The following is a 21,946-nucleotide window of genomic DNA, read 5'->3' as shown; positions in this document are numbered from 1 at the left end:
CCCCCCCCCCCCCCCACCACTGCTATTCTTGTCTACAGTCTTGTCACATCCCGCCTTGATTACTGCAACGCTCTCCTCTTCGGCCAACCTCAAAAGTCCCTCCATAAAATCCAGCTGGTTCAAAACGCCTCTGCTCACATCATCACAAAAACATCTTACCAGCAGCACATCACCCCCGTTCTCCAACAGCTCCACTGGCTCCCTGTTCAACATCGCATCAATTACAAACTGCTTCTATATACATATATGGCCATCCACAACCTGGCCCCTCCTTACCTGTCCGACCTCCTCCAGGTGCATCTCCCCTCTCGCTCCCTCAGATCCTCGTCCTCCCTCCACCTGTCAGTGCCCCCTGCTTGCCTGAGCACCATGGGAGCCAGAGCTTTCAGTCGCGCTGCTCCAAAGCTTTGGAACAACCTACCTCCGGACCTCCAAAACTGCACACCTCTTTCCACTTTCAAGTCCCGGCTAAAAACACACCTGTTCAGGATTGCCTACAACACATAGCTCTTCCATTTCCTATGTTTTTATGATTTTATGTCCTGTTTTTATATAATATCTCGCTTACTAATTTTTACATTGTATTTTCTTATTGTCTGTACAGTGTCCTTGGGTGGCATGAAAGGCGCTTTTAAATAAAATGCATTATTATTATGATGATAACCCCGCCCACCGTTCTCTGCACGCCGCCCCCTGACATAGTTGGTGCCAGAGTCTGGACCAATAAATAATTGGGGCCATCTTAAGCACCAGTTTCAAGCAACAGAGCTAGAACAAGAGCCAATTTCTGTGGCGGAAAAAGAAAATACTGGTGCTAACCTGGGCAATGGCCTTGAACTAGCACTTGTGCAAGCCCGGTAGAAAAGGGCCAAGTGAAATCTCAACAGCATCCCAATCGCCCTCCCAGGACCGATGCCCAGATGATTTCCTTAATGAAGGTCCTTGTTTCTTGTTTCTAGGTATCTGGTACAACCTATTAAGGGGACTCAGCAAGGTGGCTGTGATAGTAAATGTGAGTTTTCGAGTCAGTCAACAGATGCTCTTGCAAATCATGCTCCAAGCTAAGAACGTTTTCCACGTCATCCCATCCTCATTTTTAAAAGATCGTGGTAATCCATAGTTTTCGGTTCCCAGGCCTTTGTGATCGCCTTCACATCTGACTTCATCCCACGGCTTGTGTACCAGTACATGTACAGTCCTGATGGCACCATGCACGGCTTTGTCAATCACTCTCTGTCTTACTTCAACGTGAGTGACTTTGAGCCTGGCACAGACCCTTACCAGCCAATGATCCTAGGCCATAAAGTAGAACTATGCAGGTAAGATTATGCTTTCCAGCAAGCTAATTCTTCATGACGACTCATGACGTCCATGTGGCGTAGCGAGTAAAGATGTGACCTTTTGACAGATCTTTTTAAGATGTTTTTTTAATTGTATGAATTAGGTATAAGGACTACAGAGACCCTCCGTGGTCCAGCACGCCATATGATTTCTCCAAGGAGTTCTGGGCCATTCTTGCTGTTCGCCTGGCTTTTGTTGTTGTCTTTCAGGTAATGACATATATGATAATGAGTAACTAATTTTGTGAATACTTGATTATGCATTCGCTATGACCAAAAATCGATTGAATCGTTTTCAAGATCATGCTAAAAATGCTGCTTAAAACATCCAGGTCCTCATTCAAGGTTTTACTTGTGTATTTATATTTTTGCTTTACGAAGGCTCTTCAGCAAATGTTACATTATATTTGTAAATTTCTTCAATGTGCATAACATCACTTCCTATAGTGTAAAGGAAAACCATAAGTAAACATAAAAACACATTGTTTACTCAGTGACGTCATGCTGTTGTCGGTAAGGATGAAAAATTATACATTGGTGAATGCCACATCTTTAGGACTGATTGAGAACTAAATCTTACATCGACATCTTTTATACTTGATGGGGCACATTGGAGCGATTGGTAAAGATGCCTCATTTCGTGCTTTAGGATGAACCAACCAATTTACTGTGAGAGCCATATCTAACAGGATTAAAACTTTGACAAAGACTTTGGACTGTAACATCAATTTGTGAATAAAATTTGGTGAATTTGTGGCTGAGCCCAAATAAGCAGTAGAAAATGGATATTTGGATGGATGGTGACTTAATTTGACATTTCCAAATTACGTTAATCAGAGATGGGCACAAAATAGGGCACGACCCTATTTTGACGGTCCGTCCTCCGACTGCAACCTGGGGACCCTTCCATCATCGTTCCTCTGTCCTTGTTGATAAAATAATTGTCCTCTGTCCATCCTGGTCCTTTTGAAGCGCTTTTGTCCTGACATTTCACCAGTACACTCCCCCCTCAAACCCCCGCCTCCAAAAAAGCATCTGTTCATAACGCCGTGGGAGGGAGGCTAACGCAAATCTTTGAATTGGGGTGTTGTATGTCATAAATAAGTCCACCATTGCCTCCCTGTATTCCATGGCACACCTGGTGTTCTCTGAAGGCACAATAATGTGCCACAGCACACTGGTTGAGAATCACTTCACTGCTCAACAGAGCTGTGTTTCCGTGACCCTGTGTTGTTTGACATCGCGTTCCCCTCCACTGTCAGGTTCAGAAATGAACTGAATAATATCTTCAATCTCAGAAATGCAGGCTCAGACAAATTGTGATAATAATCCATCCATCCATCCATTTTCCGATCCGCTTATTCTCACAAGGGGTACAGAAACGCGTACCGACAAAGTACAAACAGAAATCGCTGGATAAAATGAGCCATGAAAAAACAAAATAAATGGCAAGAGTCCAATAAAGCAAAAAAAGAGTCAAGAGCAAAAAAATATATATATAATAAAATGCTTACAAACAAGGAACTATGAAAAACGAAAGCGACTCTGAATGATATCGAGAGGTCTAGAAAATGACACTTGAGGCACAACAGCAAGCAAGGTCAATAATCCGACAGAGACTTAGACTAACGCACCAACATTTATCATGAGTCCTTTCTCTTTACTTCTCATGTTTCTAATCTTTCCTTATTTGCTGTCTTCCACCTTTGCAGAATGTGGTCATGCTCATGAGAGACTTTATAGATTGGTTGATCCCAGAAATACCAAAGGACATCAGCCTCAAGATCCACAAAGAAAAGGTCCTGATGGTGGAGCTATTCATGAAAGAAGAGCATGGAAGGAGGCTTGCTAGACGTGACAGTCACAACCATAACAGTTGTACTTCCCCGTCTTCCTCAAACCAGAGCCCACAACAACCACGATCTCGGGCTGTGTCAAACACAAACTGCTCTTAAAGTATGAGCTGTAGACGTCTGGAAGAATAAGCAAAAGTCGCTCATACAAAAAAAACAGGGTGGCCCTTAACTTTCCATACAGAGGAAAAAAATGGGGCGTCTGAAACATAAAGTACAACATGTTAAATTGTATGTATGGAAACTCATGGCCGGTCTTGCACTACAAAACTCATTTTAAGTCAGTGAACAACCTTCTCTGTTTTCAGCCTCTATAGCTAAATAATGTTATACAATTCGATGAAAGGAGCTTTGCGGTTCTGCATTCTGGGTTTTAAAAATTCTGCTATCTAAATCAAATCTTGATCATCATCAAAAGTGTTGATCATTTTATATTTTTTTCGAACTTAATTACAATGTTAAGACAAAACATTTCTTAAACACATTTGCGGTGTGTTACTCTCATGCATTTTTTGGCTTCGTTAATATTGATTGTGTTGTTTGGTAGATATAGATATACTGTATGTAGAAATAGATATCGATATTTTTTTGGAAGATTGTATATTGATGTAGTGTGTTGGGTGTATGGTGAGTATGTCTGCCTCACAGTTCTGATCTTCAGGGTTCAAATTTCAGCTCAGGCCTTCAATGTGTTGCTTGCATGTATTTATGTTTTTCCCATGCTGGCATGAATTGTCTCCGGGTATTCTTGCCTTAGTGTGTGTGTGAGTGATTACTCATCTTTCCACCCATCCATTTTCAACACTCCTGATCCTGAACAGGGTCGCAGAGGGATCCTGGAGCTATCCCAGCTGACTTTGGGCGGAAGGCAGACTACACCCTGAACTGGTCGTCAGTCAGTCGCAGGGCATATTATGTTTGCGTTTGTAATTTGTCACATAGGCCTAAAACACCACGATTACTTTAATTAGCAATACCTTTTTACCAGTTATCATGATTGTTTTATCCAATGATACAATTTGCCCTCAGGCACAGCTACATCAGCCCTTGTCACTGATTATAGCGCTTGCCATGAGACTCCAGACCAGCGCTCTATTGCATCATGTCATCATTCATGAGAAACACGTGGCGCAATTGGGAATCAGTCCCACCTCTCAAGCACACCCGAATGTACTCATCCTTCTGTCCAATACAACACGATCAAGAACATTTTGTACCTCTGAAATTATGACTGTCCTGCATTAAACTTTGTATTAATGTTCTTAAATTGATGGCTTTATTAAGTTTTTCTTGAATGCCATTTTTTAGTCTGTGTATCTTATCAGCAAGACCTGAAAGCATGAAGTACATCAGTACTGACAGGACGCCCATTTTGCTGATGATTGCCAAATGAAACTTAAAAAACAGAAAAAAAATGGACCACGTACTGACAGAGGTGGCTTTTCATTCGTCAGTGTGATCATCACGAACCAGGTCAAGTACCGATGGACCCTTCAGTCAGTCACTGACAGACGCCCATTTTTCTGACAGAAACACGCCCCACCTGTCTCATGTGTTTCTTTGTGGGGCTGAATACAAGCACGGATGCTTCCCTTGAATTAATTGGAAACACTTTGCGCTCCTTGTACAGTAGGTGGAGGCGTGCACCAAATATGCCAATGAAACAGGACAAAGAAGAAGATGATGACGACATGCATTTACAGTGATCGTTCAACAGTTCACGCTTCAAGTTTTGTGGCTTCAGTGTTTCGGGGGGTTTTCAAAAATGAATTAAAATTAAATAAATCAATATGGGCGTTTCGGCACTCAAATTGCGGAAAGATGCGTTTTGACATGTTGATGTGCGAGAGAAGGCCGAACAAAGAGCTGACATGACTCAGAGGCTTTGTTCACTCAAACAAAGCACGACTGGTTCATAGAGCGACATCGACCAATGGGATTTATCCCATGAGCTGTTTGGCACTGCATTATCGCCACTCTGTCTCACAAACTGTATCTTGATGTTGTGTTCGCGACATCTTTTTTTCCGAGTAGTTAAACTGCACTCCAACCCCTTGCCGCCACCGCAGCAATGCGTCCCGGCTGTATGGGAGTGTGTAAGCCAGCTTGTCAGAGATGGCACTATTAACAGGGACACATTGCTTCAACGACAGCGGTGCGGGGGTTCACAGCCTTGACCGGGTGCCTGATTTTGAAGGTTTCCCAACTTGGTCAGCTGTTTTTTAGACACGTTCGTCACAAGAAACCAGTGATGACACTGACAGTTCAGACGAAGGCTGAAGTGACAGCCGAAACTGTCAGCTTGGTAAGAATTATTTTTCTTTACGAAAAAAAATGAATCCTCAAAACTATTTCAATTAAAAAGAAGACAAAATGAACGTCATAGCACGACCCATCACCATGCTTTTCTCCAATTTAAAAACCACAGCGACGTCAGCGCCTCCAGCGCAAGAGTAAAGCTAAAGCCTGTACAAGTGAAGTGAGAGCCACCTTCTACGCCACCAACGCAAGCCTCTTCGCCTCTCTCACAAGGGTATGTTGACGAATGTTCATTACTGTATCAGGTTTTGCAATTAAAGATCTGTTGCATTCTTTGTTTCAAATATGTAAAGCAGGGCTGCCCATGATGTCGATCCTGATCGAACGGTAGATCTAGGACAGGTCCCAAGTGTATCCGAGGGGTGTAAAGGAGAAGAAAAAAAACAAACATTTGTGTCTTTGTACATGTTAGAAATATATTTTTTGTGTTAATGTACCCTGCACCCTAATCGTCCTATCAGTCTCATTTTCACGAAAAAATATTTGAAAAATAAAATAAAATAAAGCAGGTAAATCATTAACCTACGGGGGCGCGTGAATATGTCACCGGGAGTTGTTAGCGCTCAGCAGTCTGCAATTGCAGCTTGTTGCGCTTTATCTTTTATCTTCATTATTCTCATTCAGAATTTGCTTCGTGTACTATTCACCGAGGGTACGGGCAAAGAATAGGAATCTAGAGTGCCCAGGGAAGCACTTTAAAACGGTACATGTGAGCTAGCTAGATAGTTAACAGGCTGCAAAAGTGCATCGCATGCGTGTCAGGCTGTTTCTCATCATGGCATGCGTGCGCTTGCACGCGCGCGCGTGTGCTCGGTAAGGGGCAATCCCGGGAGGTTGGTTGATCGAAAAGTCGATCTGAGGTCCAAAACGTTTGGGCACCCCTGATGTAAAGTATAAATACAATTTACATATTTGAAACAAGTCAAGTCAACTTTATTGTCAAATATGCTCGATGTGCAACATACAGCACATATTAAGTTTCTTTCCTCTCAACCACAGTGCAACCACAGGAGAGAAAGGAGCCGCTGCAGGTACCCGCGCCACCATCAACAGAACAGTTAACATAAAATAACAAAATAATATAACACAACTAGCTGGTTCCTGTGATATTTCTTGCTTGCAATAACATCAATGATCAGACACAAAGACATCCAGTTTACTCCCGCATGTGCATACACAAAACTGCACGAGGTCACACTTTTTCTTGCGTGGAAGTCTCTCTACGGTTTTGTGTAGACATCATTTCGGATGACTACACTTGGTTCGATGACAACACTGGAGACGTTTTATTTTCAGTGTGTTCGCTAGGTCGCTACCACTGCACCACTGAACTCTCGACGTGCCTCAGTGCACCGGCGCTGTCAGACGAACACAGAGAAGCTCCAACCCCATTATTTATATAGAGACGGAACACAGTAACCTTTCACACAAAATAGTTCCAAACATGTAACAATTGCGTCAGTGGCATACATCGAATTCAACAAAATGCCTGCTCTTTATTCACCAGAGGCTCATCCACCTAGTCTCTTATGTCTCTCCCGAAACAGTGTCTTCTCCCGCTTGGTGTACTTTAGCCTTCTCCGCTACGTACAATTTCTGTTCATAGCTTCTAATGGAGGCTCTCGCTGGCAATCCGTAGTGGAGTCGTTAGATGCAATGCAAATGATTTCAGCTCGAGTCTGGCTGTGGACAATGTTGACAGGCTTGCATGCAGAAGCCATACATTTAGCTCTGGTTTCAGCAAATTTGTTCTTCGTCGTGTTATCCATTTTCTTCGCTTTGAAATGATCTATAGCTGTCTGTCTTAGACGAGGGGACGGAGTACTCACATCAGCTGTGTGCTTGGCCATTAAGTGGTATTTCAGACTCGACGTGCTATGATGATAGCTCAGTTTACGACTGCAAAACATCCAGGTAACTTTGGTCTTGTCAGTGTAACTATCTGGCAACTTTTTAAAAGTAAACTTTCCATTCATAAACTCTTTAAGTATCCGTTTTCAGTGTCTCGCGCTGCCGTGGCTGGCAAAACAAACATGTGCGTGGACCTGTGCAGCACGCTTGTTGTTTTGCTTCTGGTTTATTTATAGAGCAAAGTAACATCCGCTGTGACGTGTGCCGCATTAATCTTGGGGCAAAAATGAGCACAGAACAGCATCCAGTGTGGGTCCTTGGGCAAGACCCTTCACGCTAATGCCTACCTCATACAATGATGAGAGACAATAAAACGAATGACGTGCCGGCTCAGACGTCACCCGGCCAAACAAGGTCTGCGTTGGGTGCTGGGGAACCAAAGCACCATGATGAAAAATGGGCTACTGGAACAAAGCAGAGATGGGCGAGATGCGATAACATGGCTCTGTTGGAATGCTACTACTCAAGCAACTCCAATCAGAGGGGTTACATGCAGAGAATGCAGGCTGAATGGGTACTTCGAAACCCACAGTCACGGTTGACCACGAAACAACTAGTAGCTCAGTGTTCCAACATCCACAAACGGCAATTGCTGTCGCAACTTGAGCTTGATGAGGTACAACGCAGATTCCATGGTGAAGGGCCCCAGGCTGCCAGATGGAGGAGGTTATACCAGAGATTGGGAGGCAAGCCCCAATGAATGCAGATGATGAGATTGGGAGGCCAGCCCCAATGAATGCAATGCTGAGCAAGGCAGCAACTGACCTGAAAGCTAAGATCATGGTGAGAATGAAGGCTGGGCAACCTAGAAACCGATTACAACGGCTATGTGAAGTACCACCTGAAAGTCTCATGGAAAGTGTGAATGCAGCACTGAGGGCGATCCCGACCGTAATAATCACAGAAACCAATGAGCTGATATACGCTTCAGCATCAGTGATCATAAAGATGCTTAGCTATAAGAGCAACCATGGAAGCCATGAGATACGTTTCCCACCATGGAAAAGACGGTTGGAGGCTAAGATTAAGGCGGTTCGGAAAGATGTGAGTCAATTGACGGAGGCCCAGAGAGGTGTGATGAAAAGGCTGATACCCGAGAGGTACTTCCAGATGACCATATCTGAAGCGCTCGAAACTGCCAAACAAAGGCTCCAAGCTTTGTCCAGCCGCCTAAAGAAGTACACGGAAGAGAATGAGGCCAGACAAATAAACAGGCCGTTCGCAACACAACCTGCGAAAGTGTACGCTCAGTGGCAGGGTTCTAACAGCAGAGCTGACCAACCAAGACTGGAAACTAAAAGGTACTGGAAAGGCATATGGGAGAAGGAGGTTGCACATAACAGCAGTGCACAATGGCTGGTGACCCTGAGAGAGGAGCACAGCAACCTCCCTGAACAGAAACCAGTTACCATAACAGTGGCAGACATACAGGAAAGAGTCTCAGATATGAAAAACTGGACAGCACCAGGACCGGACATGGTCCACACCTACTAGCTAAAGAAACTCACAGCACTCCATGAGTGCCTAGCAGCAAAAATGAACCATGAAGGATCCCTCAAAGGGTGCAATTCCATCCAACTATGGGCCAATAACCTGTCTCTCAACAACATGGAAGCTCATGTCAGGCATCATTGCGGCTAAGATAAGTGGACACATGGATCAGTACATGAGCGAAGCACAGAAGGGCATTGGTAGAGATACCAGAGGAGCCAAACATCAGCTCCTGGTTGACAGAACAGTCGCACAAGACTGCAGGTCCCGACATACCAACCTGTGCACAGCCTGGATTGATTACAAGAAAGCCTATGACTCGATGCCACATACATGGATCACTGAATGCTTGGAGTTGTATAAGGTGAACAGGACCTAAGAGCCTTCGTTGCGAACTCGATGAGGATGTGGAAAACCACACTTGAAGCCAATGGCAAGCCACTTACCGAAGTGTCCATCAAATGTGACATATATCAAGGTGATGCACTGTCCCTCTCTGTTGTGCATAGGACAGAACCCCAGAAGCCAAGTAATTGCCAAAACTGGCTTTGGATACCGCCTCAGAAATGGAGCTACGATCAATCACCTCCTCTACATGGATGACATAAAGCTGTATGCTAAGAGCGAAAGGGACATAGACTCCCTGATCCACACAACCAGAATCTACAGCAGCGACATCGGGATGTCATTCGGGCTTGAGAAATGTAGTCAGATGGTGACTAAGAGAGGAAAGGTAGTCCGCACTGAAGGGGTCTCACTCCCTGAAGGAACAATAGCAGACATTGAGGACAGCTACAAGTACCTCGGTATACCACAAGCCAATGGCAACCTCGAACTGGCAACAAGGAAAGCGGCTACGGCCAAATACCTCCAGCGAGTGAGGCAAGTCCTAAGAAGCCAGCTCAATGGCAAGAATAAGACCCGGGCAATAAACAGATATGCCCTGCCAGTGATCAGATACCCTGCACGAATAATAAGGTGGCCAAAGGAAGAGATTCAGACCACGGACGTTAAGACCCGAAAGCTCCTAACCATGCATGGAGGGTTCCATCCCAAATCCAGCACCCTGAGACTGTACGCAAGCCGAAATGAAGAGGCCGGGGACTCGTGAGTGTGAGAGCCACTGTCCAGGATGACACATCAAAGCTCCATGAATACATCAAGGAGAAGGCTCCAACAGATGACGTACTCAGAGAATATCTCAGACAATGGGGAACAGAGGATGAGGCGCTGCAAGAGGGACCATCATGGGAGGACAAGCCCCTACACGGGATGTACCACCGGACCATAACTGAAGTGGCTCATCTCAAGAAGTCTTATCAGTGGCTAGAGAGGGCTGGCCTGAAGGACAGCACAGAGGCACTCATCCTGGCTGCTCAGGAGCAGGCCCTGAGCACCAGAGCCATCGAGGCCCAGATATACCACATCAGACAAGACCCAAGGTGCAGGTTGTGCAGATGATAATGGCGAACCAACCAGATATCGTGATCATAGATAAAGGGCAGAGGAAAGCCGTTGTAGTGGATGTCGCGGTCCCAAGTGATGGAAACATCAGAAAGAAGGAACACGAGAACCTCGAAAAATACCAAGGGCTCAGAGAGGAGCTGGAGAGAGCCTGGAAGGTAAAGGTGACAGTCGTGCCTGTGGTGGTCGGAGCACTCGGGGCAGTGACCCCCAAACTAGATGAGTGTTTGCAACAGATCCCAGGAACAACATCGGACATCTCAGTCCAGAAATGTGCAGTGCTGGGAACAGCAAGGATACTGCGCAGAACCCTCAAGCTTCCTGGCCTCTGGTAGAGGACCCGAGCTGAATGAGGGGTGAGACGAGGATTTTTTTTTTAACATATATTTGTTATTGGCCATTGGAAATCCGTAAATCCATGTGTAATGGCATCTCTGGAACTACTAAAATGATGTCACCAATTTGAAAAAAAGGTCAACATTTATGATCAAGATTTGTGCATATAAAAATACTTATCAACATAAAGTGTCCTCAGTGTTCTCAAAAAGAAACATTTCACTCTATTTTAAATAAAAGCAGAAACTGCTAAAACAATCTTCAAATATTCATTGAAAATTAAAAAGAAGACTTACACATTACTGTCAACACAGAGAGATGTGGTGGTTTACTGTCATCCAGGACTGTGCTTCTCTGGCAATTGTGAAAGTTTCTTCATTTTTTTTTTGAATCGGTGATAATGATGGGTGAAATACATGTGTTATTTTCAGAGGGATTTTATTTTGAAATGAAACACCAGATATAATTGGGAACTCTTTTGGAGGACTCCTGTCATGGCCTATTGGATGAAAGGATTCTTTTTTTGTGAGTTTATTTTTTTTTAATTGGGAGTAATTTCATTGAAATATGCAGATTTCAGGGGGCTTTTTCTTTTTTCTTTTTTTTACATACAGCACCAGATTTGGATGGGACCTCTTTCTAGTGTCGCGTAGATCTGGACCATTCTTGCGATACTGAAAAGATTATTTTTAATATTTTTTTAAATCAGAAGTAATGACAGTGAAAAGGGTGCCACGATGGTCGACTGGTGAACACATCCGCCTCACCGTGCAGATTCAATTCCAGGCCTTGGCCTTTGCGTGTGGAGTATGCATGTTCTCATTGAGCCTGCATGGCTTTTCTTCGGGTATTCCTGCTTCCTACTGCATTCCAAAAACATGCACCATCGGTTAATGGCAGGGGTCCCCAACCTTTTTTGCCTCACGGACCGGTTTAATGTCAGATAATATTTTCAGGGACTGGCCTTTAAACTCCACATAAATCCAACAAAATAATTCGATATGACTGGCATGAAAACTGTGGTATTTTCGAAACACAATAATAAACACGAATCACGACACGAGGAACGTCCTGTCTGGCCGCAACACTCTCTGGTCGCTATGGTAATGTTTACACCTGCCTTCAAAATAAGACAGACTGCAAATACAAAGTGCATGAAAAATACGACTCACCATCGCTGCATATTATGCAGACTGGGCTTGGTGCGTGGGAATCTCCCGTTGTGATCAATCCGTTTTTTTAAGTACGACTCCTGACACTGTCTATTAAATGTAGCCTTCTTTTTCTTGAAAGTCGTAGGCTCCTCCTCCGTTTCCTGGCTGGGCCTTTCCCCCTTCCCAAAGAAACTTTCCAAAGATCTTTGTTTTTTTTTTACTCATTTTGCTAACTCCTGGGTTTCATTTTAGCCGCAAACGTGACTGAGAAGCGGGCCTTCAGCTGCATCAAGAGTGACACATTGTAGACAGTTGTAACAGAGATCCGGTAATTTAAAAAAAATAAAACACCTTTAGATTCCAAAATGAATAAAACGGAAGTAATGGAACTTATGTATTCTTTCTGTGCGACCTGGTACCAAATGACGCACGGACCGGTACCGGTCCGCTGCCCGGGGGTTGGGGATCTCTGGTTAATGGTACACTCTTAATTGTCCCTTCGTGTGATTCTGAGTGCGAATGGTTGTTTGTCTTTGTATGCCCTGCGATTGGCTGGCATCCAGTTGAGGGTGTACGCTGCTGACTGTCTGAAGACAGCTGGGATAGGCTCCAGCACACCCGGGTCCCGGGAACCTCGTAAGGATATGCGGATTAGAAAATGGATGGATGACAGTGAAATATGGACATTTAGACTATTTTTATTTTTGAAATGCAACACTAAGATTTCATCAGACCTCTTTTGGTGGAGTCTTGGCGTGGACTTGTGTCGTCCAGAACTATGGACTGGTCTTGCGGTACTCCAACAATTACTTCTAATCTTTTTTGTAATTCATACTCGGATTCAATTTTACCGATATTTTAATTCAGTATGCATTGATGTTCATGTATTATTTCCTAGCTTTTATTTTGACGGTTGTCCTGGCAGCCCGTTGAGCGAGTATTACCGTAATGTCCAGTATAAATGAAAATATATCGTCTTTTCGAGTGTGAGTTGGTTTGTTGGCATGAACAAATTGGTGTTCATGTTCGATGGCTGAAACTGTGGTACGCGTGTGTAGCATTTACTGTTTTCAGTAATTAAATAATTAAAACTTAAATCATCAGCAACTATGGTTGATAATTGATCCGTGGACTATGCTCTTCTATTTCACCAGTAAGGGACAGATACACGGAAGTGAAAGTAAAACTGGATTCGGGACGACAGTTTCAACGAAATCTCCGTGTCCAAGCTATGGCCTCTTTGCATTTTAAAGCACTTTTACTGGATATATCCAGCCAGCTTACCACCGAGCAGCTGGACCGTCTCAAGTATCTGTGCGGCGACAAAGTTGGAAAAAGGGAGTTGGAAACGATCGACAACGACGGATTCAAACTGTTCCAGTGTCTGACTGAGAGAGGAGTGCTAAATCAAGATAAAACAGAGTTGTTGTCGGAACTTCTCAAACTAATAAACCGACAAGATCTGGAGGAAAAGTTGAGCAGCTGTCAGTCACCATCGGAATGTGCTGGCACTCAACTTAGCGAAACGGAGAGAGGTATACTGTAGTTTCATTTTACAGACAATATTGACTGATAAGTAGACTGTGCCGCACCTTTCCCCAAGTCAGATAGACGCCACGGAAACTTGTTACCTTTTAGTTCCTACAATATTTATGGAAGTACAGAAATTGTTGTCATTATTTTACGGCACTTCCAATAGCTTTAAACTATTATTCCTGAAATGATTTATTAATGTGGGCGCATTGGTGTTAATCTTTTTGATCATTTGACTTGAATATGGTCCACTTATTCTTGACACTCGAACAGCAGTAACATCGAATTTGATCCAGAAATTTGATCCAGCTGGGTTATCAAGCTGCATTGGTTAACTGAAAACCATAACTGGACACTGCACTCCACTTCATTTTTCTTAATTTACATTGTTATTATTATCGATTGGTAAACTGGGTTATGATGCCCTTGCATGTCGAACCAAACACAGGTGGAGGATAAATATATAACACAAGACTACAACTTTGATTTCATTAAAAAAAAACATCAAGTCCTGTAAAGGGGCATCTTACCTCAGGCCTGGGGAAGATGCATCTCTGATAGACTGTGAAGTCATAATTTGTGTGCTGATCAATGACGTCACTGAACAGATCTGTGAAATAAGACATTTCACCAAACACAACCTTGTCCATTCCGGTGTTGTTCTATGCTGCCATAGTGCATGCGTGAGCCCGAAAGCTCATCTTTTATTTTGCCTTGACACGTGTCTTATGAGCCGAAAGCTTTCGTTCAGGGAGGCGGAGGTTCTACTTCCGGGCCCAATCACAAATTAATACTGTTTGTGTATTTTTTTTTTATTGTAAAGAGTCACAAAACCATTTTATTGACATCTAAAAGAACTAGTAGGTGTGTGTGTGTGTATTATATATATATATATATATATATATATATATATAATACACACACACACATAAAAAATATATATATGTCCTCGTCTCACCCCTCGGGTGGTGTCCGTCCCTCATTCAGCTCGGGTCCTCTACCAGAGGCCAGGAAGCTTGAGGGTTGTGCGCAGTATCCTTGCTGTTCCCAGCACTGCACATTTCTGGACTGAGATGTCCGATGTTGTTCTCGGGATCTGTTGCAACCACTCATCTAGTTTGGGGGTCACTGCCCCGAGTGCTCCGACCACCACAGGCACGACTGTCACCTTTACCTTCCAGGCTCTCTCCATCTCCTCTCTGAGCCCTTGGTATTTCTCGAGTTTCTCGTGTTCCTTCTTTCTGATGTTTCCATCACTTGGGACCGCTACATCCACTACAACGGCTTTCCTCTGCCCTTTATCTATGATCACGATATCTGGTTGGTTCGCCATTACCATCTTGTCAGTCTGGATCTGGAAGTCCCACAGAAATATATATATATACATCCATCCATCCATTTTCCGAACCGCTTGATCCTCACTAGGGTCGCGGGGGGTGCTGGAGCCTATCCCAGCCGTCTTCGGGCAGTAGGCGGGGGACACCCTGAATCAGTTGCCAGCCAATCGCAGGGCACACAGAGACGAACAACCATCCACGCCCACACTCACACCTAGGGACAATTTAGAGCGTCCAATCAGCCTGACATGCATGTTTTTGGAATGTGGGAGGAAACCGGAGCACCCGGAGAAAACCCACGCAGGCCCGGGGAGAACATGCAAACTCCACACAGGGAGGCCGGAGCTGGAATCGAACCCGGTACCTCTGCACTGTGAAGCCGACGTGCTAACCACTGGACTACCGGGCCGCCCTATATATATACAGTATATATATATATATATATATATATATATAAGTTTCTATTTAACTTGCTGTCATATTTCACACAAAAATAATATATTTCCCCCCTGATTTTTTTCTTTCTTTATGTTTTTCAGCCAAGCTGGAAATTGCCACCAAAGTGATCGCCGAGAACGTGGGGGGGACCTGGCGAAAATTAGGACGTGAACTTTGTTTGAGTGAAACAAAGCTGAAATCTATCTCTTTGAGGTTTCCAACAGATCTGGAAGAGACAGTCAGAGAGCTACTGAAGGAATGGAGGAAGAGTCGAGGAGCCGAAGCTCGTACAGGAGAGTTGATTGAGGCACTCAGAGCATGTCAGCAAAATCTCACAGCTGATATAGTGGAGGCTGCATGCATTTGATGTCAACAGAGACATGCTTGCAAGATGGTAACATTACAATTCAAGCCGTAGTCAACCATCAATGATGTCTTTATTTATAAAATGTTATAACAACAAGGTTTGCTTGTGTACATAATTCAACCATGAATAGTAAAAAAATAAAATAAAGACAGAAATTGTATCAGCTGTCAGGCACTTTTCATCCTTTTGAACTGAGCGTCTGTCAACTATGATTGAACTTTTGTTGTTTGTTATTAAAGTAATCAAAACTGGAAAGGAATCAGTTTTTTCCCATCACTGTATTGTATTCAAATACAGTACAAACGTTGCATTGCATGACAGTTAAAACCATGTTTATTGTCCGAGCATCTTGTGGTTCCAGCATAATTTTTTTCCCCTTTTTTTCTGGCAATTGGGTTTTTAACGATGTACTGTACATCTTAAGTGCAATAAATCTTTGGCTTTTAGAGTTCAGCACAAATATGGTGTGTTTTAAGCCAATGAATATGATACACAGCAGCAAAGCAAGATGTAAAAAAAATAATTCATTTCGAAGAGTGTGAGTGGTCATCGCTTATATATTTCAGGATTGCCTCCCCAATACGTACATGTGCTCACACAACTAAAATGCTCTCACACATTCCTGATTTTTTTCCCACACAAACTTAACTATAATATGAGCACATCCTTTACACCCCTCACCTCAGGTGAAAAACCTGGGTGTTATTTTGGACTTTGATCTCACTTTTATTTCACATATTAAGAAATTCACAAAAATATGTTTTATCACTTGAACATCGCCAGTGTCCACTCCTTTCTCTCTCTTCCCCAAAAAGGGACGGTAATACCTGCTTTTGTCACAGATTAAATTGATTGCTATAATGCCTTGGTTTCTTGCCTTCCTAAAAAGAACATTTCATGTTTACATGCATCCATTATCTGAAACACAGGGCACTCATGTAGACAAACAACCATTCACATTCACACCTATGGACAATTTAGAGTGACGAATAAACCTACTGTGCATGTTTTCGGAATGAATGTTTGGGAGGAAATTCGAGTACCTGGAAAGAACCCACTCCGGTACGGGGAGAACATGCAAACTCTACATAAAAATCGAACCTATGACCTCAGCACTGTGAGGTGGGACATGCTCACCAGTCGTCCACCATTCCACTTTCATGTTTACAATCACTACAGAATTCAGCAGCGCACATCCAGACTAAGACTGGAAGGTCTCAGGCACCCCGTGGATCCACCCACAGTATTTTCATTGAGATCTGATGTTGCATTTCAAAATAAACGGCCTTCGAAATCAGCAATTCTGACCTTTTCGCCTGATAATATACAGTATATATAAAATAAAATATTGATTTTTGTTATCCCGCAACCAGACCAAGTCTAGGGCACACTAGGTAGGCCACTAATGCTTTCACGCGAATGCTCTTTGAGGTCTACCATCACGGAATTCAACACTAGATGGCAGTACTTATATTTGGAATACTGCGATCGAGGTTTCTGTCTAAAGAAAGTGCACAGAATACCTTCCGGTGAAGCTGTAGCACTAAAAATGGCGGACACGTGCGGCCAAGTAATATTGGGGTCCGGGCTCACTGTCCTGTCTCATCCTTTGATGTACATCAAAGTATTGGTTCAGGTAAGAGGGTTGAATTTGGTTCAGATGGCATCTGTTAGAATGTCTTTAATTACCCAAATGCTATTAGGGATAATCCATAATTCTTAGTTCGCTTGTTTGAACTCTAACCGCTGACTTTAAGATTAGTGAACTGTTTTAACATGAAAAAATATTTCATCACCCCCTTTACTTAAGGGACCAGCAGTATATAATGCTATATTCCATGTACATTTTTGACCTGATTAAGTATACAGCATATTTAACACAACATTCCAAATAGTGTTATCTGCACTACCACGACTAATCTTTTACAATTGACGAACTGTCCGTTTTGACCTTCTGTTATGTTGGGACTGGGAAGTCGGGTGGAGGTGAAGTAGGTTTACCAATTCGATTTTGAATGTACAGTAATCTTGAAACCGCAATGCACCTTCATTCAATATGTCTGTTCCTTAATGACCTTCTGTTATGTTGGGACTGGGAAGTCGGGTGGAGGTGAAGTAGGTTTACCAATTCGATTTTGAATGTACAGTAATCTTGAAACCGCAATGCACCTTCATTCAATATGTCGGTTCCTTAAATCATTCGCGTAGTGTTATATTGCGAGCAGTTGTCAACACTATTATATTGATGTTGGCGTGTGGTGAGTGTGTGCGCAGGATTACAAAATCGTTACTTTTCCACAACATTGTGCGATGATATTGTCTAAAGAAGAAGCTATACAGGTATACTCTATGGCCTTGGAATATGTATTGGACGCAGCTAAAATTTATTTTACGTTAAACAAAGTCTCGCTACACTTAAGCTAGCCAGTTATGCATCAATAACATTTCAAAAGAAACTAAATGTAGTGTATGTAGTGTTATTTTTCCCCACATCGAAATAATAACCTTACATAAGCGTGTATAAAAAATAACTCCACAAATAACACAACCCAAATTATATTTAGCTTTGTCTTTTTCCCTACTGTTTTTTCTTCTTCCTGTCCAAATTCTCTTCACACATGCTGTCAAAGAAAATTGAATTAATATTGTTAATATTTGTAAAGATGAACCATCTTCTGATTGTTTCAAATTGATATGGAAATGGTAAAATAGATAAATCTGGGAATCTCTAAGCCACTAATGTACATTGAGAACTTCGAACGTCACTAACTTTCAATCGTTTCAAATTGGGCAATTCCTGAAAAAAAATGCAAACCGCAAAAATCATTGTGATTTACAAAACTGTTGACAAACATAACTTGACAAATTACATACCCGTCTCCCTTCTACCACAATTTCCCCAAATTAAATGTAAAACCTTTCAATAATAGATAAGCTACCAGACTCTCTGACAATCAGGATGGATTTCGAGCAAATCTTATTGAATGATTGATTCATAGATGAAATGAAATCCGCAATAGGACTGTGTGTTAATTTCCAAAAAGCATTTGATACCATAAATCACCATATATTGATCAGTAAATTGGAGCATTATGGTACCAGGGATATAGCCTTGAACTCTCTTAAACGACTTGAAACAAAGGCAACAGTTTGTGGGGTTGGTTTAATTTAAATTGTTAATGTTTGGGAACATGAACTGAGAAGAACTGACGTCGAGACAGAAAATGTGAACAGCTACAAAGAAATCTAGATTCAACTTAGATCAGCTTCGACAGTGGCAACGTAAGATGGCCACAGGCGGCTTCACTCTCGCGACAGCGAGTAAGGCGGCATTTGCTGTCCAAATTATTGAATGCACCTGTGCCGCAAACGCCAAAGATTTGTACTCTATCATACAATGATGGTGTAATTGTGAAGTGGTTTCTTAGCGTCCTAAATTAGTGAGTGAATATGATTTTGGGGAGGTGTTTGTTTTGATGTTGGTAAGAACTATGTAATGGCCTTAATAACTATGACTGTGCAAGCGGCTATGTCAAAAAGACAAGTCAAGCTTCAAAATTAAAGCCGACTCAGGCAATTGCATTGGCTCTGTAAATATGAATACGTGATGTATTGAAGCCAAAATTTAGGACAGCTGCTGATACATGTGTCCAAACAAAGTTCAGATGGTTTGAACAGATTTATATTTCTTATTGGTATTCATAGGTTGGACACGAGCCACTCCCTCCTACACTTGGCAGAAACATATTTGGCAGGCAGGTCTACCAATTGCCTGGGCTGTTTGCTTATGGTAAGTCTGACTCTGAAAAACCTGGTTCGTACACGTGCAAAGAAAATCAGGCCTGATTATCTTAAGGTTCGAATAGGGCTGAGCAGTGTGATCCAACATTGATATCATGGTTTAAATTCACTGTAATGAAATATACCTGCATGTGTTGCGATACAAACTTAAGTGTAAATATTTTAATGGAAATATTTTTGAATGGGTTGTGTAATAATTGAGCAATTGATGAGAAAAAATATGATTAAAAAAACGAAGGTAATGTACAGATCACAAAACTCCAAATTAGAATTCAGCACTCTGGTTTAAACAAACATAATTATCCGTCAATCCATTTTCTAATCCGCTTACCCTCACAAGAATCGTGGGCGTGCTGGAGCCTATTCCAGCTGTCTTCGGGCAGTTGGCAGGGTACACTCTGAACTGGTTTCTAGCCAATCGCAGGGCACACACAGACGAACAACCATTTGCGCTCACACTCACGCCTTGGGACAATTTGGAGCGTTCCATTAACCTGGCACACATGTTTTCGGAATGTGCGAGGAAACTGGAGTACCCGGAGAAAATCCATGCAGGCACTGGGAGAACATGCACATTCCACGCAGGAAGGCCACGGCCTGGAATCGGACTCTGCACGGTGAGGCGGACATACTAACCAGTCGCCCATCGTGCCGCCCCAATCATAGTTAACATTGCTGATATTATAAAAACAGTGGAACCTCTAGTTTCGAACTGGATTGGTTTTGTCAGCTCATTTGTAACTTGCAACGTTTGTCAAAAGACATAGTATTTCCCATTGAAATAAATGAATTACTGTATTTTATTTTTTACAGGCAAACTTGAATTTGTGTGCCAAAATCGACCAATGAATCAGAAAAGAAACGGACATAAAAAGGACCACTTAAATCAGATTTTTTGTTCCCATGTTATTATGGGAGATGACTCTTTCAATGGCTGGAGTCCTCTTCCCTTCCCCCGCCCCACGTTTGAAGTTAATGACAAATAAATAGATCAGTTTTTTAAGTGTTTTATGTCTTTATCATGATGCGTTTCCACTTATTTCTGTTTTGCACGCACACTGGTAAAAAAAATCCTAAGTGTGATGTGAAAATGTCATATAAAAGATTGATTCGCTCCAAATTCCCTTTGATCCTTTTAATGTTTTTGAATGCATCGCTCACCAGAAAGTGTTTTCTCTTTTATCTGCCGAATAAAAATCAAAGCAACGACACATACATAACCTGCTTGCCAAACACAAGAAGAGATCTTTCTGCTCCTGTATGACAAGCACTTCCAATAACACACTTGAACAGCTTTATTTTTTTATGGAGCCATTCTGACAGTATAATAATAATAATAATAATAACAACACATTACAGCACATTTCACAATAAAGTAGTATTCAATTTGGAAGTGCCTTTCGAGATTCTCAAGGACACTGTACATCAAGGAGCAACAGCTAAAACTGAATTAACTGGAAGAAGTCAGAAAATTAGATAAAAAAAAAATTCATAATAACAATAGAAATCAAACGGTACGGTCACAGTGAGTAGGAGATCTTAATTAGGTGAGTTTTGATCTTGGATTTGAAGGTGGTAAGTGGGAGTGAGTTGCGGTGGTCAGGTGGAAGAGAGTTCCAGAGCTGGTTAGCAGAGCAGCTAAAGGCTCTGCTCTCCATGGTGCCGAGCCTGACAGGTGGTACAGTCAAGTGGATGGAGGAGGAGGATCTGAGGACGCGGACTGGAATGGTGATGTTGAGGAGGTGAGACTGAAGTTGCTGTAGAACGGTGGGATGTGATGGGTGGACGGCATTCCGGTGATGAGACGTGCAGCTGAGTTCAGTTCAGTTCAGAAACTTTATTTATCCCCGTGGGGCAATTAGGACCTCTGGAGTAGTTGATTCAGGAGAGACATGAGAGGGAGGTCTGAGAGGAGATAGTTACAGTCGTCGAGACTGGAGCTGACAAGGCCGTGAACAAATCTTTTGAGGAGGCTGGTGTGTGAGATTGTGTCAAAGGCTGCACTCAAGCTAAAGAGGATGACGATACAAAATAAACCGGAGTCGGCTGCAGTGAGGAGACCAGAGGTAATTTTTAGTAGAGCTGTTTCAATGCTGTGGAGGGGACGGAAACCAGATGGAAAAGGTCCGTAAAGGTCGTTGTGGGTTTGATGGGAATCAAGTTGAGTGGCGACTACTTTTTCTAGGACTTTTCAAATGAATGATAGATTGGAGATCAAGGTTCTTGTAGTTGTTGCGATTTGATTCAGGTTTCTTCAGAATTCAGATGCAGTTTTGAACAATGAAGGTACGGTGCTGGTGGAGAGATAAGAGTAATTGCAGAGATGAGAGGGAAATAGTGAGGGAAGGCAAGATTTGACCAAAGTCGAAGGGAGAGCATCAAGCAGGCTTGGATTTGTAGATGACTTCAGCAAGTTCTGGGGAATTGGGGAGTGCAAAAGTGGAGGAATAATCAGGGATTTTGTCAGTGTTGGAGCAGAGTTTTTCAAAACTAATATGCGTAATGAGATTGTTTCCACAGTATGCCGGAATGAGATTGTGGAAGGGAATCGAATGGCAGGCAAGCAGAGCACAACGTTGAATGTCGGGAAGAAAGCGGTCCG

The 21,946-nt window shown here is 42.7% G+C and overlaps 3 protein-coding genes across 5 annotated transcripts in view; all 3 read left to right on the top strand.

The window, feature by feature from the left end:
• ano1a (anoctamin 1, calcium activated chloride channel a) overlaps nucleotides 1–4,460 on the top strand; it is a 68,810-nt gene extending 64,350 nt beyond the window's left edge. For all 3 annotated transcript variants that reach the window (XM_086106214.1, XM_086106213.1, XM_086106212.1), the window contains 4 exons: nucleotides 960–1,012; nucleotides 1,135–1,319; nucleotides 1,445–1,550; nucleotides 3,053–4,460. In XM_086106214.1, the coding sequence (XP_085962340.1) occupies nucleotides 960–1,012; nucleotides 1,135–1,319; nucleotides 1,445–1,550; nucleotides 3,053–3,295 (587 nt within the window). In that variant the 3' untranslated portion in view covers nucleotides 3,296–4,460. The remainder of the gene's footprint in view (nucleotides 1–959; nucleotides 1,013–1,134; nucleotides 1,320–1,444; nucleotides 1,551–3,052) is intronic.
• Nucleotides 4,461–12,897: 8,437 nt separating this feature from the next.
• fadd (Fas (tnfrsf6)-associated via death domain) lies at nucleotides 12,898–15,798 on the top strand. The gene is made up of 3 exons (XM_086108161.1): nucleotides 12,898–12,912; nucleotides 13,023–13,403; nucleotides 15,278–15,798. Exons 2-3 carry the CDS (start codon nucleotides 13,100–13,102, stop codon nucleotides 15,541–15,543), a joined length of 570 nt encoding a protein of 189 aa, XP_085964287.1. The 5' UTR covers nucleotides 12,898–12,912; nucleotides 13,023–13,099; the 3' UTR covers nucleotides 15,544–15,798.
• Nucleotides 15,799–17,048: 1,250 nt separating this feature from the next.
• Nucleotides 17,049–21,946, top strand: part of mtch2 (mitochondrial carrier homolog 2) — a 34,939-nt gene continuing 30,041 nt past the window's right edge. Inside the window, exons 1-2 of the mRNA XM_086106477.1 lie at nucleotides 17,049–17,179; nucleotides 19,249–19,333. Coding sequence (XP_085962603.1) covers nucleotides 17,093–17,179; nucleotides 19,249–19,333 — 172 coding nt within the window. The 5' untranslated portion in view covers nucleotides 17,049–17,092. The remainder of the gene's footprint in view (nucleotides 17,180–19,248; nucleotides 19,334–21,946) is intronic.

Source organism: Hippocampus guttulatus, chromosome 3 (assembly GCF_054856545.1).
Source record: "Hippocampus guttulatus isolate MCC_2025c chromosome 3, RoL_Hgut_1.0, whole genome shotgun sequence".
NCBI lineage: Eukaryota > Metazoa > Chordata > Actinopteri > Syngnathiformes > Syngnathidae > Hippocampus > Hippocampus guttulatus.
The sequence above is the reverse complement of the archived record's forward strand: the minus strand, read 5'-3'. Positions and strand labels throughout refer to the sequence as shown.

Excerpts from the sequence above, each read along its gene's own strand:
- fadd (XM_086108161.1), top strand. The coding sequence starts at position 13,100 with ATGGCCTCTTTGCATTTTAAAGCACTTTTACTGGATATATCCAGCCAG. Across the intron at positions 13,404-15,277 it reads ACTTAGCGAAACGGAGAGAG|CCAAGCTGGAAATTGCCACC; the intron begins GTATACTGTAGT and ends TATGTTTTTCAG.